Here is a 12,063-nt window from a genome sequence, read left to right as displayed (position 1 = left end):
ATATGTCATTGTTCAGACAGAACAGAAATAATGTTGACTTCAGAGCTGAAGTTGGCCCCTATCAGAAGGGTTGCCTTTGTTTTCTCATTATTTAGGGGGCGGGGAAGGCATCACATGCTTTGAAATGCATTTTAATGAATGTTTATCAGGTCGTGAGGATCACATTGGTGGCTTTGTCTACCCGATTATGAAATGGGACTCTGCTGGTCCTGGTGGATGGAGATAAAGTCATTCCTTTCTAAAAGACGCCAGGGCACCATCCCTCACTTGCCCTTCCCCCCTCCACACCACAGGCCTCGGGGGTCTAGTGCTAGTGTTAGCCCCTAGCTAGCTGTGGACCATGAGCAGATCATAACCCATCCTGTTTCATGTAAACAGGGAAGGTTGAGATATGGCCTCTGGCAATCCTGCAGGTGGCTACTGATTCCCTTATTGTTAAAAAAAAATAAAGCCCTCCCAGTGAGAGGGCGGGGTCACGGGTAGTACAAGGCCCACCTGGAGGAAGTAGGGGCTGCCTGGCAACTGGTTCCACAGCTTGCTGTACGGAGTCCACAAAGACTGGAAAATGGCCATAGGTAAAGCTATTTAGAAGGGTTTGGAAGTTTGGTGGGGACCTGCTGCCCCCAACATGACGCTGAGAAGGGAAGTCATTCCAGGGTAGCAAGCTCTCTGTGGCACTTGATCAGAAGGGTGGCCACCCATTTCAATCAAGCACCCCAGCCCAGACAGGCTGACCTCAGTGGCGGCAGCACCCAGGTGTCCAGGTGACCCAGCCATGGTGTCAGCATGGCACCAGCAGCAGGGAAAGCCAGGCGGATTTCTCGCAATAGAGATGAGTAAGCAGTCATGGGATCCTGATGGAGGAGACACTGAACTTGCAATAGATCGCCACGCTTCCCAGAGGCCTGGTGAGAGCAGATGCTGGTATAGCCTGGCTAAGTACGTCTGTCCACACAGCCAACTTCCTTCAGCTTATTTAGGCTTGGCTGGGGATCTGGCCATCGAGCCAGGTTACTTTAGGCCAACCATTGAAAGCTCTCCCTATAAAATCTGAAAATGCAAAGCTGCAGCCACTAGCAAAGTGGAACTGAGTGGGGAATAGTGGCTTGGCAGCACTCAGTGAGTGCCTGAAAATTTGGGGGCACATACTCTCATTTCAGAGAGTTAGAGGCCCCTTTCCTTGCCAGTGGTTCCCACTATTAACTTTAGCATCTGGTGGTCGTGGTCTACCTTCCCTACCTCTTGCTCCTTTAATCCCAAAAGGATAATGGCCAACCCACAGTTAAATGAAATACCTTGAAACTACAGTGTGAGCCAGGAAGTCCAGGCCCTTGCAACTCACAGCCCCTGCCCTCCCTACTTTCCTTCCCATCCCCCCAACCCCATCCTTCCCCAACCTGGTCCTATGTAGACTTCCCTGACATTCAACTTCGGTTGATTCCAAGACATTAAGAGTGTCATGTTGGGCATAGCTATTGCCAGCTCAGACTCCCAGCAGGGGATCCTATGTAAAGCCCACACTGAGTCATTCCTTACTGATCCATTTTAGACATTTCTATTTTCGATATATTGGATTTCCTTTTAAGTCTTCGGGCAAAAATATAAGAGACCAAATTTCAGTCTTAAACACGGTAGCTTGTCTGCAGCCCTTAACTTATTGAATGAATGGCCAGGAAGACACGAAACAGCTAGCTGGGTGCTAGGTCATTTGTGTTCATTGGCCATGCATTCATTCAGCTACTGTTTACTGAGCACCTGCTGTGGGTCACGTCCATAGTAAGCACTCCTGGGTGGAGTGGAGGGTCTCTCGTGTGCCTCCTGCAGCCCACCCCAGCCCCTTCCTGCCCACCCCTGCTAGTCAGGCCTCATTAATCTGGTGGTAGAGCTACCCCCCGAAAGTGTCTTTGTTGGGGTTGCAGACTTCTAAGAAGAAAGGCAGAGAAGTAAGCAAGTCCCCTATCTCAGAGAGGGGGAGCCCGCCCTGCAGGGATGAGGTGGTCAGCGTCCTGCTGTGGGGGAATGAAGACTGAGTCCAGAGGTAGCTGAGCGGTGGAGGCAGGCCCTGCATCTGCGGGCACCCCTGGGGCCCTCTGGCCATGCTGCCCATCCCTGGGTCTCAGGGCCCCCATCTTCAAAGGACAGGGTTGGATTCCCAGAGCACTTCCATATCTGCCCTCTGTAATGCCAGCCAGCAATTAATGAGGGTCCACTAAACGTCAGAGATTGTGTCCCATTTCCCATAATAGTCTGAGCAGCATCATGAGATGAGAACTAAAAGGACACTGATTATATAAACAAACTCAGGACTCAGAGATTCTGTGTTGAGGCCAATGCATTGTCATGTCTGCCTTGACACCAGGGCTCTAGGCCATCCTGCCCCACCCATGCTCTAGGCCGGTGGTTATCAACTTGGTGGTCCACTGAGAATTAGCCAGGGAGCTGTGACAGAGCTTGGGGGCCTGGGCCCCAGCCTGGAGGAGACGGTGGTGGTAGAGCCAGGAAGCTGGGGGTTTCAAGGTGAATCCGATGGGCAGCAAGGCCCTGGATGTGCAGCCCCAGGGGACCTCTTTTGATGTCCACTCTGCTGTGAGAGTCATAACGACTGTCACGCTAGCAGGTGGCCCACACACACACGCCTTGGCCCTCCAGCGAGCCAAATGTGAGGGCATGTCTCAGGACCATCACTGGATGCCCCGGTGAGCCTGCCAAGTCAGAAAGAGGTTTCTTCATGGGAAAGGGCTTCAGGGGAAATGGAGCTACGAGAGCGTTGGCGTTTAGGTGGTTTCCACAGAATCCTGTGCTCCACCCCCTTCACTTTCACATGCAGGTCATCGTCACTCACAGGTCAGCTGTGGATGACCGTATGAGCCTTAAATGAGTAAGAAATACTGCATTACTAAGTGCTTTGCTGTATTCCTGGAGGCTAGACTTTTATAAATGGTAGGCAGCTCCCCCAAGTGCACATCACAGACTAGGGCCATTCCCTGTTGCTTCCTATTGCCCCAACCTGATGATGCATCTGCACACAGGCATTTCTTATTTAGATAGCTGTATATTTGGGGGGAGGGATTACAGTGAAAGTGTTAGTCGCTCAGTTGTGTCCAACTCTTTGCAACCCCATGGACTGCAGCCCGTCAGGCTTCTCTGTCCATGGGATTCTCCAGGAGAATACTGGAGTGGGTAGCCATTTCCTTCTCCGGGGGATCTTCCCGACCCAGAGATTGAACCCACATCTCCCGCATTGCAAGCAGATTCTTTACCATCTGAGCCACCTGGGAAGCTTTATACATTTGAGAGGGGATTACAAGTCATTCCCATTAAAAACGATCGATATTTTTAAAAATACAGAGACTAGACTAAATGGAGTTGCCAGTCACCCTCGAGAGATGAGCACTCCACAGAGTTGCATGCACGTTCTTCCAGTGTGTGTCCTTGGAAGTGTTTGTGTATGCATGTGTACAGATGCACGGAGCCTTGCTACAGTGACTGTTTTGCACGTTGTTATTCTCCAAAGAGTGTCTCTCAGACAGCTGCCCAAAAGAACATGCCAGGTCTACTTCATTCCTCCAAAGCCTGTGCTGTAGCCAGTTTTCTCTCTGGAGCCTGATGCATGTAACCCAAGACAGGGAAACAACCTAAAAATGTTCAGTATGTATGTTCAATGTGTACCTCACGGTTTGATTTTTAAAAATCAGGCTATCCGTAAACAGGTGTGAATTGCAACTTGCTTAGCAATTTCTTCTTTGCCCTCCAACGTCTGCCCAAAAACTCCTCCAAAGGGTCAGAGAAAATCCTGTGCGTGACTTTCTGTACTGTTTGGTGCAGACAGCATAATGCTTCATTTGAAATCTAACAAGATAGGCTAAATGAAACAGCAACCAAAAAAGCATCATGGTTCTAAAAATAGACTGTATTATATAGTTTGCACAACTCTTTCTAAAACTGTTACAGAGACAGCATAATGCTTTATCTGAAATCCAGCAAGATAGGCTAAATGAAACAACAACAAAAAAGCATCATGGTTCTAAAAATAGACTATACTGTATAGTTTTCACAACTGTAAGTCTTGAAACTGACACATCTGTTTTATCTTATAAGTTTCCTGTCCAATAGCATTAATGTGCCAAGCCTTTATAAACACTCTCTCTCTTTCTTTCTTTCTCTCCTCTTCCTTCCGTCTCCTCTTTTCTCTTCCAGGCGCAGGGAACCACTAAGCGGAGACAGGAAGGAGAAGATTTCCAGCTTTCAGGCATGGGCGACGAGGGTTACCCTAATCAAATCAAAAGACCATGCCTTGAGGATGTCACCCTTTCGATGGGCCCGGGTGCCCATCCCAGCACAGCCTGTACACAGCTGCAAGTTCCTGCGTTACCCATGAACCCTAGTTCTACAGCGATGGCAGCCCCTGGCCATCCGTTACTACTGGACAATAGCCCCAGGAACGGCAGTGTCATGGGCCCACCATTTGCAGGGCCACCGACAGCAGAAATGGGAGTGAAAGGCCCCTCTATTCCTTACTATGACAAAACCAACAGCGCACCGGCTGTGGATCAGGAACTTCAAGATCTGCTGGAGGAGCTCACAGAAATTCAAGAATCTTCTCAGAGTGAGCTCGATCTTGAGAAAATCCTGGGGACCAAGCCAGAAGAACCGCTGGTCTTACACCACCACCCACCAGCAACCTTAGGCGCAACTGCCAAGCCCACAGTTCAGATGCCACGCTTGGAGAGCCTCAGTTCCAGCAAGGACTTTGCTTCCAGTTGCAGCCAGGTCACTGGGGTGTCGCTTCAGATCCCACCCTCCTCTGCGGGGCTCAGCTATGCAATTACGCCTGCCAGTAAGCAGATGGCCTCCCCAAGTTCCTCGACTGTGCAGGCCAAGAATCAGGCCCAGGTGACACTCTCAGCTGCCCTGCCGCCACTCCCAGTGTCTCAGTGGCATCATGCCCACCAGCTGAAAGCGCTGGCGGCCAGCAAGCAGGGCTCCAGTAAGAAGCAGCTGGGCCCCACCACCAGTTGGTCTGGCCTGCCTTCTCCTGGCCTCTCCCCACCTTACCAGCCAGGGCCTGTGGTCTCACCACAGCCGCTGCCGCCCTTCAGCCCTCAGGGGCTCATGGTGTCCTGTATGTCATCGAGCAGCCTGCCGGGGACCACCCTCCAGGGCTCTCCCAATGCCTTACTGTCCAGCCTGGCGCCCAGCAGCAGCACCGTCCTTGGGCCAGCCAGGCCCTATGCGCCAGAGAAGTTCCCTAGCCCCACGCTCCAGCAGTCGCCACCATTCAGCACGCAGACCTCCATCCTTGCCAACCTGATGTCCTCTACCGTCAAACACCCTCAGGGGCACCTGATGTCTGCTCTGCCCACCAGCAACACGGGGCCCTTAACCCCCTATCGCCCAGAGACACTGTCCAGCCCAAGCCTGCCCCAGCAGTCCTTCACTGCACAGTGCCCCCTGATCCAGGGCCTCACCACCTCCACTCATCCGCTCTGCCAGCCACAGCCACCAGCCAGTGCTATCTACAAGCCCAAAACCCTGAGCATGATCATGCAGCAGGGCCTCAGCAGCCCCAGCCCGGGAGCCTCAGAGCCCTTTCCTTTCGGCCACACCAAGCCCTTGTCACATTTCATCTCTGAGCCAGGCCCCCAGAAGATGCCATCAGTGCCCACCACATCTCGGCAGCCTGCCTTGCTCCACTACCTGCAGCAACCCACACCACCACCGGCCTCTTCTGCCATGGCCTCATCCACGGCCACCTTGCAGCTGCAGCAGCAGCAGCCGGATCTTTCTTCATTCCTCCTGCAGCACGTGACACAGCAACCACAGCGCTTTCAGCGGTCTCTGGCCTTGGGGGATTCCATGCCTTCTCTGCCCAGACAGGTAAGCTGATCTCATCTCTGGTTTGTCCCTTGGTTTTGCAAATAAGAACTGTGTTTCATGCTATTGAGAGCCGCTTTGTAGGCAAATACAGGCTCTAGCTCTTTAGAGACTGGGCTTGACTCTGGAAAAGTCTATTTAAGTTGGCTTATTCTGCACAGTCAAAGCACAATATTAAGGAGGCCAAGGTTATAGTCTCACTTTCTGTGCAGGTCACTTAGCTTCCCTGGGAGAAAACTGCACCCAGAGGTGCTGCCAGGGGAAGGAACCAGGGCAGACAGGTCAGAATTGCACAGATCCACTTCCCCTGAACTGGTCCATGAGGCACGTTCCCTCACCCAGGAGCAGTGAAGACTTCATAGGATGCAAGGAAATTGCTCTAAGCACTTAAATCTTGTCCCAGCTGGCATAAAGCTGCAAACTGGGCCTTCTAGGAGTGCCACAGCGAATGTCTGCTGGGCAGTGTGCTGTTTGTTGGCCCCTGCACCAGATGCTGAGGCAGGTCCTGAATGAAAAGGTTGGAGATGTGTCAAGTAGTTATTCTTACATCCCCATTTTACAGATGAAGAAACTGAGGCTCAGAGCACTGAAACGACTTGCCCAGAGTCACACAGTTAGCGAGGGGCCGAGCAGGAACTTGAAGGCAGGCGGTCTTGCCCCGGAGCCTGTGCTTTTCTCAATACCCCTGTGACTTCTGTTTCTTCTCCTGCCGTCTTTTCGATCACTCTCTTCACCTACTTCTCGCCAGGTGATATCTATCACAGTTTCCATTTTTCATGCTCTGATCTTTGTCTGTATTAGTTATCTATGGCCACGTAACAAATTGGCCTGAAACAACCACTTTTAAGCAGCACACGTGTACTATTTAATACTTCACAGTTTCTGTGGGCTAGGGATCCTGGCATGGCTTAGCAGGCCTTCTGGCCCCATGTCTCTCACAAGGCTGCGGTCATCTCAGGGCTCAACTGGGGAGGACTGGCTTCAAAACTCACTGCTGTGGTTGTTGGCAGGAAACAGTTCCTTATGGGTTGTTGGACTGAGGCCTCTGTTCTTCATGAGCTGTTGGCCCGAGGCCTCTCTTGGTTCCTTGCCACATGGGCCTCTTCACAGAGCTTCTCCTAACATGATAGCCAGCTTCATCAGAGTGAACAAGAGAGAATATGCCAGCAAGAGAGATATATGCCAGCTAGAGAGGTTGAGGGGAGGTTGCCAGTGAGTCAAAAGCCCCAGTCTGTATAACCTAGTCTGGAAAGTGACATTGCATCACGTGTGCAGCATTCTGTTCATTAGACTTGAGCATGAAGTGGTGAATACTAGTGGGGAACCACAAGGTAGTGAGGGTACCAGGAGGCAGGGATCAATCAGTGGGAGCCACATCAGGTGTCTCCCTGCCCCGGCTCCTTTCTTCATGCTTCCTCTTTACCATTGCTCTCTTGATCTTTGTTCAAACTCATACACTTTGCCCAATAAACCATCTTAAACTCGTTGCCCCAATAAACCATCCATTTCTCTAAGCATAACCTTGCTATAAGACAGACCTGATCATGTTCACACTTGCTCAGAAAATTCTGGAGGCCCATCAGCTGGCTCCATCTATCTCCTTAGACCAGTGTCCTTCGGGTCTTTAAGTGCTTACAACTCCTGGCTCACTCTGTGTTCTTGACCTTGACTCCCACCATTGCCTGTGTGTAGCCTTCCCTGCCCACCTTTCCTTTCCTGTCCCACTCTTACAGCTCCTAAGGCTCAGGCACCATTCCCCCTGCTAGAAAGCTTTCCGCAAGCTTTCCCCCAGGACTTCGGTCTCCCACCCTGCCTGTTTCTTCTGTAGAAAAGCTGAGGAGGTGGTCGTAAAGTGCTAGGCTTGAGTATGTAGCAGTGTGAGGGATACTCCTGGGGAAGACTGACCTCTTTTTTGAGGGCTCTGGGTGACCATGGCCATGACAGTACCAGGAGGAGAGAGACCGTGTCTTTTTCATCCAGGTTTCATGAAGCCTCATGAGCCACGCGCTCCACACCAAGGATCAGTCTTTGGTTGGGTGTACCTGTGGGGGAGGCCAGGGTGAGCGGCCAGCCCTTGTCCACAGTTCAGGAGCACTTAGGTTTGATTTTGTTATAGGCGTGTTGCCAACTGTTCTCGTGGACTTCCATGGCTGGCTCGATGGAGCACCAGCTGAATCACCACTGGGACCCTTATCCTATCAGGCAGCATCCTCAGCCTGGAGCCGTGTCACCATCTAAGATTGTGAGCTTTTTTGGTTTCTTTTGTATTCAGTGGGGAGTGTTTGTTGTCTGACTGTGTTGCCTCAGAGCCGGAGCAGCTGGCTCAGAGAGAGAATCCTTAATGTTCAGGGTCTTGAAAATCCACCCATCCCCCCACAGCTGATTCCCTAGGTGGGGCTGGGGAAAGGCTTGGGAGAAGGAGCACGTGGCTGAGCTTTTCAAGGCCAGGAGGGACACCTGTGACCTCTGCCAAGCCCAAGGGGCTACAACCGCTGCCAGGGGCCGCATTCTGGGCCCCTGCTGCCTGGGGCTGAGCGTGCTACCCAGTTCTTCTCTCCTGCTTCTCCTTGTGGTCCTCAGAGGTAGAGGCTGTTAGCATTCCCTTTAAAGCTGAGAAAACGGAAGCACAGAGAAGTCCGCAGAGTTGCCCGCAGTCACACAGCCAGTCTGGGCCAGAGCAGGGATTGTGGCTGCAGAGGCCACACTCGTGACCCTGCGTGCGGGGGCCTGGCCTATCCTGCCTGACCCTCCTCACTTCTGCCTCGTCCACAAAGCGGGTGTGATGGTAGGTTGTTCGAGGAGTAAATGTGTTCATTCAGTGCACCTAAAGTACTGCCAACAGATGCTTGCTGTCATTATGACTGTCTCCTAGGCCTGAGTCTCCAGATCTGGTTCTCTTTGTGGGGCTATGTTCCTTCTTGTGGCCTTTCCACATTGAATTAGAGTCCTAAGAATTCAGTTCTGGTCCCGTGAACAGGAGAAGCTGGGAGAAAGGAAGAGGTGAGTGTTTAGCATGGTCACCTGCAGGACAGACAGGAAGTCCGTGCTTCTTGCTCCCACCATGGTGGACTTGGCCACGCTTTACTACCACCCAAACCAACACTCAGAAAACACTCTTGTCCTCCTCTTTGGCATTGACTAGCTCATCACGCCTCTGTGGGTGGTAGCAGGAGGATTGGGCATTCATTTTTAGCCAGATCATAGTTGCCTTAAAGAGTAGTTTCTAAATGGAATGTGAGAAAGCAATTCTCGAGTCAGCAGAAATGCCAAATCCAGTTGTTGATAGGAGCGCATTCTTATTTGCAAGCTAGTCTCGCTCAATTTGGGGGATTCCATTTTACCAGCTAAGTGATTGATCCAATTTCAATGGACTGCTTGCTTGCATTGGAGGTAAAAGGTAAATGCCATCTGGTGTCAGGGCAGCTGGTAAGCATGGCAGAGGCACTGGAGATAGTCGGACTGGGGTTCCAGTCCAGACACCATCACTGTGTGGACAGTGTGCCAGGAGCAACGTCACTTAAGCCCTCTGAGCGTCAGCTGAACCTGGGCAAACGGCTGGGCTTCATTTTGATGGCCTTGGAAGATAGGAGATGCTGAACCGAGCATGCTCAGGGTGCAGCCTGGCCCACACTCTGCAGCTCGGCAGGGCCAGCCCAGGCTCCCAGACTTGGGTCTCAGAGCCCTGGAATCAGATGTGTTTCTCAATTCAGAACTTTAGGGACTTAAGCAAGGTAATATGCTGCATATGCCAAATATCACATAACCCTATGGTGGAATCTGGGGCAGCATTTTATTATTTTTGCAGAGAAATAAGAATATTTAACCGAGCCCAGGTCAAGTTTTGCTCCCAAATAAATTTTGGCACCAAATTTACAAAAACAGAATAAGCTTTCAGAGCTTTCGGCCTTGAAACTACAGATAAGGGATGTGGACCAATGATTTCTAAGGGAAGGACTTTGAAGTCGAGACACATAACCCTGGTGTGTTGAATTTCAATGGCCCTAAATCTCCTCACTGCATTCCCCACCCTACTCCCAAGGCTGGGTGATTTCTGTTTTTAACTGAAGTGAAGCAAAATGAAATTTGTTTTAATGATTGCATGCCCCTTCTCACTGAAAACTATTGAAGATGCCTTAGGGCATTGTGAAAATCGGGGTTAGGACTTCAGTTTTAGCATCAAGCCACTGGAGGATGGCACTAACATTTACTCAAAGATAAAACAGTTCTGTCCAGGAGATGGGAGTTGTGCTCTGGAAGACTCAGAGTGGCAAGAGGCAGCAGGAGCACCCTAGGTGCACATGGGCTTGCAGAGCTGGATGGGTAGCAACTCAGGGATGAGGGATGTAGATGTTGGCCAGTTGGAATAAGAACAAAATGCCTGAAATCTGATCTTGAGGCAGGCCGAGGCAACCGAGGAGAAGGGGGCAGCTGCAGAGAAATAGACCATAGAGGCCCGTGATATGGTTTGTACAGATTTTGAGAGGGGACCCGAGCCTGCCTTGGTGAAGGCTAGACAAGCCCTTGCCTGGGTCTGTTATGGTTTCTGCCTTTAACTCCAAGCTGCACATCTCTGGTGCTCAGGGAGCGGTGCACCCCCAAAAGTGGTGGAGGCCGTGGGCTCATGAGGAGAACTGCCATCCGCCCTCCTAGAGGGGCTAGGCCTGGGAGGGGGCTCTGGGCACCTCGGTCTGAAATGGGACCTAGAGGAAGCTCTCTTGTCACCCTCACTTTGGGTCCCTCTTGTCCTTCGAATGAGATAGCTCAGAGCCAGGAACATTGTGGCCTTAACCCTTGGGTCTTGGCAGGAGGTGAACCAGGGGCTGGGCTTGGGGCCTGGATGACTGGGATCCAAATCCTGGCTCTGCCACTTCTTTGTTTGGCCTGCTCTGTCCCCTTTCTGGGCCTCAGTCTCCCCATCTGTGAAATGGAGATGCTAGTATACCTATCGAATGGGGTTGCTGGGAGTGTTCAATGCAATGAGGTCAGCGTGCTCGGCATGGGCCTGGCACATGATCATGCTCCGCCGAAGTTAGCTCTGCTGTTGAAAGTTCTGGAAACTCAGAATACTTCTCTGGCTTCAGGGTTGGGAAGTGGCTTGCAGAGGAGGGGTGGGGAGTGCCCTCCCAGTGTGGGTGTCAGGGAAGACATTTACCAGGTGGCTGAGGAGCAGCCAAGGGGTGGACACAGACTGGTGACCCCACAAAGGGGAAGAGCAGCTTCCTGAGCACCCTGGCCAATGGGGAGGGGACAGTGCTGGCCCTTCTCCCTCCAAGCAGAGATGGCAGGAATGCTGGGAGCCAGGCAGGGGTGGCACCATCCCCACGTGGGTGCTGAGAACAAAGGGACCACAGGATGACTTTAGGCGGGCAGAGGAGGAGTCAGGAGTGCCCGTTTCTGCCTGCACCAGCTGGACCCCAACCATGCCACCTGCCGCGGCCCAGGGGCCACCTGCAGCATCTAGATGCAGAGGGCCTGCTGCTGATAGGCCAACAGAATGGATGGGAAGGCGAGTAAGGGCCAGCTTTGCGCTGCAAATGACTATCCCTTCACCCTGCGACCGCCCACTGAAAACCAAAATTATAAAACCAGGTTAGTTAGACCGAGAGAATTCCCTACTCTTGTCAGAGTGACAGCGGCTCCATTTTCCACTGGAGGCAGGCGGTCAAGATGGCAGCGAGTGAGTCTGCTCCTAGCCTGTATGTCGTTCATGACCCTCTAAAAGCACGTGACCACTACCTTGCCAAAATACCCAACCCCCTTGGAATCAGATGTACCAAACATTGTCGAGGAAGGGCCTATGACCTTGAGCTTGAAGTCTTTTTTTCACCTGCTTCTGTTAATTCTGCCGTTTTGAGGCTAAGAGGCAGGGCAACACCCCCCATGTTATGAGAAAAGTTTCTTTGCATTTGTCTCTTACTAATTCTGGTGAAAAGCATCACAGATTTTGCTTCAAGGGTTAATCCTGCTGAAATGCAAGAGGAAGGTGTCTGGGGTAAGTTTTGGCCTGCAGTGAGCAAGGAGCGGGGCAAGCAAGTCAGATTTCAAAGAGCCTCTGGATCGGAGCCGGGCCTCACCTTCCACACACCTTCTCTACCAGAGATAAGAACATCTGACTAAATAAGCATCTTTATTCTGTATTTAAGCACGATTGTATGTACAAGCTTAGTGTTTCCTTTCTTTTTAAAAATT

The 12,063-nt window shown here is 51.6% G+C and overlaps 1 protein-coding gene across 4 annotated transcripts in view; it reads left to right on the top strand.

Moving 5' to 3' along the window:
• MAMLD1 (mastermind like domain containing 1) overlaps positions 1 to 12,063 on the top strand; it is a 118,580-nt gene that overhangs the window by 77,127 nt on the left and 29,390 nt on the right. For 3 of the 4 annotated variants that reach the window (XM_044936579.2, XM_025275867.3, XM_025275869.3), the window contains exons 3-4: positions 4,198 to 5,877; positions 7,991 to 8,116. In XM_044936579.2, coding sequence (XP_044792514.1) covers positions 4,198 to 5,877; positions 7,991 to 8,116 — 1,806 coding nt within the window. The remainder of the gene's footprint in view (positions 1 to 4,197; positions 5,878 to 7,990; positions 8,117 to 12,063) is intronic. The other variant, XM_025275868.3, reaches the window with a different exon arrangement.

Source organism: Bubalus bubalis, chromosome X (assembly GCF_019923935.1).
Source record: "Bubalus bubalis isolate 160015118507 breed Murrah chromosome X, NDDB_SH_1, whole genome shotgun sequence".
Taxonomy (NCBI): Eukaryota; Metazoa; Chordata; class Mammalia; order Artiodactyla; family Bovidae; genus Bubalus; species Bubalus bubalis.
This window is presented reverse-complemented; position numbering and strand designations above follow the sequence as displayed.